Source organism: Apaloderma vittatum, unplaced genomic scaffold (genome assembly GCF_000703405.1).
Source record: "Apaloderma vittatum isolate BGI_N311 unplaced genomic scaffold, ASM70340v1 Scaffold32796, whole genome shotgun sequence".
NCBI lineage: Eukaryota > Metazoa > Chordata > Aves > Trogoniformes > Trogonidae > Apaloderma > Apaloderma vittatum.
In genome coordinates, this window is record NW_009721736.1 from 1 (window position 1) to 4,050 (window position 4,050).

The 4,050-nt window shown below is 42.0% G+C and overlaps 1 protein-coding gene across 1 annotated transcript; it reads left to right on the plus strand.

Moving 5' to 3' along the window:
* Window positions 1-666: 666 nt before the first annotated feature.
* GRP (gastrin-releasing peptide) lies at window positions 667-3,959 on the plus strand (the record flags this gene model as incomplete). Its single annotated transcript, XM_009871516.1, has 2 exons — window positions 667-917; window positions 3,556-3,959. Coding segments are annotated over 2 exons (305 nt in total), but the record flags the coding sequence as incomplete, so codon positions are not given.
* Window positions 3,960-4,050: the final 91 nt, after the last annotated feature.

Genomic DNA, 4,050 nt, shown 5'->3' on the forward strand with positions numbered 1-4,050 from the left:
GGCAGCTTTTCCTGCTCCCTTTGCCACGTTAGTTCGAGATTACGTTTCCTACGCTGCCGTTCTCCGGAGATGCCGGAGCCCAGCCCGAGCCCGCGGGGTCCCCAGCACCACAGGGCGACGCCGGCGCGGTGCGGAGCCCCGGTCCTCAGCCTGGAGGAGGCTACCGCGGGGCTGTCTCTCCCCATCCCCTTCCCAGTAGCTTCTTTCACAGCCTAAAGCCAACTGTGAGTTCACTTTGATGGCAGTAGAATACTGAATATGAAAAGAGCATGCGGTTGAGCTCCCAGCGAGGCACTGGAGTATAGCCTTGCACCAGAGTTCCAGCACCCCGTGTCAAGGCAGGCAAGCTCTAAAACCTGCAGCTTCTCCATCCTCTTCTTATTCCAGCAATTCTTACCAGCCTCTGCCCAGCTCCAGGCAAAAAGCTTGGTCACCTCTGCCCAGTTCTCAGCAACGTTTTCTCTGACAATGTAGCATAAGAGACAGTGGGAGTTAATTGTGTGTGACACTGTGACAAAATCTCCAGTCCCAGTTGTGCTTCAACGTTGAGACCGTCTAATCCCTTCCCTCCACACTGTCAGTCACTAACAACTTCCAGATGATGTTTGAACAATCAAATCTACACCTGTTTGGGTTAATTTCATGCTACTGTCGTTGTTGTTGCAGGACATTTGATGGGGAAAAAGAGCACTGGAGATTTTCCTTACGTTTATGAAGAAGAAAGCAAGACACCATTTTCAGCACTACCTGAAAACATCAAGCAGCTGGAAGACTATCTGCAGTGGGAAGGAATCTCAAAATATTTGCTACGGCTGCTGGAAGGGAATGAAAATAAAAGTACTCACTTTTTAAAAGGAGGGCTTCCCTGGTATACCAGGAACACCTGGGAGACAGATGACAATAACAGCTGGAAAGATGTAAGTAAGATAATACCTGTAAAAACACCCCATGTATTCAAATTTTGTTTTACAGTAACGTATGAGCTTCCTCTGATTTGTGGATTGTCCAGAAAAGTAGCAGAAATGCATCTTGTGCACTGGCCATTCAGTAAAGTAGGACTCTACCCTTGATGACAGATTGTCACTCATAGGTTGTATGTTTTATGAGTTGAGTTGCTGTTGGGCACAAACTCAGCCAGCACTGGGCACATTTTAGTGTCTAGATTCCCTTCAAGTGGCTCGGTCGTTCCATTCTTTTCTTTTCTAGCACTTCATGCTTTCTGTGCACAATTCCTTTGGGAGACACTGAAACAGAGTAAAAAGATTAGTAAGCCCCCTTGAAGATGTTTTTTTCTCCCTGTATTCTACCATAATATGACGTAATCAATATTTCTGGGCTAACTTCAGCCTAGTCTCCCTCCGGAAATCCCGGTGCAGCAAAGTCAGTAAGTACTCGACTTGAATATGGGTAAAAATTTCCCCATTAAAGGAAGCCATGATTAAGTCTCTTACACCACTGATAGGAATGCTGTCCATAGGTTTCTTTCTGGCTATGACTTTATAACGGTGATGCTTACAGTAATTGAGATTAATACTATCTAAAAAAATAAACTAGCATGGTCCTGTTTAGCTCAAACCAGGACAAATGGTTTGGATTGGAATGGACCTTAAAGATCATCGAGTCCTAACCCCCTCATCTCATCCTCACCTCTGCAGCATGTATAGCTTTGTACTCAAAATCACAAAAACAAACTCCATTTTGCTATGTAAAGAGGGAAATATTTTTATTTTTACTTCTAAAAGCATCTGGTTATAAATCATACTTACAAAGGACGGAAGTTGCCTCAGGTAAGTTGAATCATAGCCCTGTGTGTGTGCTTTTACCCTAAATTAATATCCATGCTCCTGTGGTCAGACATTGAACATACACACGGTGAGATTATTGCCTTAAATATCCAGATTTCTACAATGATTAGTGAAAAAAAAAACCAAACATGTCTTTCATTTGACTAAGATATGTGACCATTTGCAGAACATCGTTTTGCCATAGAACCTTTGATTTCCAGCATTCAGCTGTTATTTTGAAAGTAGTATGTAAGCTGTGCTCTCCTCCTGTTGGACACAGATACCTGGTTAAATGCAGCCTAGGCAGGACTCGATGGATTCTGTTTCCTTTGGCTTCAGAAAGTATAAACCCAGCACCTGGAATTTAATTTACGTACATTTTTTGAGATCTGCCTTCTCGATGAAGAAGTCTTGATGATTAAATGCGTTTTATTTTTTTTTGAGGGTTGTGATATTTTCCCAAACATTTAAATAATTGTGGTTGTTATAAATTAACTAGGCCTCCTTTCTTTAAAAATAAAGGTGTAATTCTGGTATACGTATGAAATTCAGTCATACATGTACACAGGGATGCAAGAGCATGAATGACCTTTGGATTTTGATTCCATAGATTTTTCTGCCTATGAGGGGTTCCGTGTTGCACAAACTTTGGTTAGACAGCACCTTCGTTTAAGGTGCTGCTGTAGCCCCACTAACGAAAGTGCCCATGTGCAGCAGTGGTGACTGTGGCCACCTGCCTCGGGGGAGGATGGCCAGGTAGAATAAACCAAGGATGGTGGTACAGTGCTTCTGAGACGTTTGTACGCGGCATTCAGTGCTTTTTCCCGCCACGCTGTGTTTGTGGGAGCCAGACAGCACATCGACAGCGGGCTGCTCTTCACTGGGAAGAGGCCTCTTGGGCTGAGGTGTTGAAACGTGACCAAAAAAAGGCAGATTGCAGAGACGCTGGCCAGCGAGGAGCGTGTGTGTCTGCAACCCTGCGCTCCCCTCTGCTGAAGACAGATGTATCGGGAGGAAATGTACTATGAGGACGTTGTTTCATGGTCTCTTTCAAATTTAGCTGATTTAGTTTAAAATTTGAATTTTAAATTTAACTTCAGAAATCCCCAAAGGCTGCAGAAGTAAATACAGATGTGTGCTTCAGGTACCTCCCTTTGTGGTCTTGCTTATTAATTTGAATTCATTCAGTGCTCACACTGTGCTGTATGTTTCTCAGAAATAATGAGAAAAAAACCTTCTAAACGAGACACCTGGAGTAGGAGAAGTTCTGTAATATAGAGATAGTCAAGAAAGCTAAAGAGATGAGCATAATAGTTCTGGGAATTTGGTTTAGGGTGGTGCACCTCAGCTATTTTCTTCTGTTTTCAGTTAGTGCCAGGCAAATTAAGATCTTGCCTGCTCTTTTTTCTGTGGATAAATTACAGTTAAAGTAGTTCAAGTTCAGAGGGGAAGTCTCTCCTGTAAGTTGGCGTAAGTGTAAAAGTAAGTTGGAAAATAAGCTTTAAATTGTTTCTATGACTTGGCTTTCTAGCACTAATGAGACACTATATAAATGAGATGGCAGGCAGAGTTATTTGGGAGAATGACTTTCCTCAGACTTTGGCAGTTGGTTATTATGCTAACCAAGACAAATGAGGTCTGGTGTGGAGAGATTATTGGGAATGTGTTTGTTATGTGAATACACAGAGCAGATATATATATTAGCCTTATTAACTTAGTGAATTACTTTTTCAGGACTGGTCTATAAATAATGTTTTTCTGTTTTTATTAGATGATGGACTATCTGCTTCAAGTTGTGAATATGAAAGAGGGCACCCCGAGCTGAAAGAAGGTCTCTAAATCATGAAGAAATGGAATACTTCCCGTAAGAGACTATATTTCAAAAGCACTTGATTGTATCAGATAATCAACAAAGTCTCTTTTCTGTAAACAAGATTTCCTTTGTGTAAAATATCTAAATACACATATTCTTACTTGTTTCAGCAATGACTAAACTCTACTTCATATCCAAGGCTGCATTTTCTCACCCGAGTGGCTTTGAGATATATATATAGATATAACTGTCACGGAAGGGTCTTCCAATTAATTCTATGACTTACCTATCTAATCAGTTCATCTCTTAGTGAAACTCCCTGACAGTTTAACAGTCACAATAAACAGTACTGATAAAAAGGCTGAGTTTATACTCTCACTCGAGTTAATAAAGCGGAAAGCGGCTCGCCGCAGCTCGCGGGGAAGAAACGACAGGGTGAGTCCTTCTCTGCCG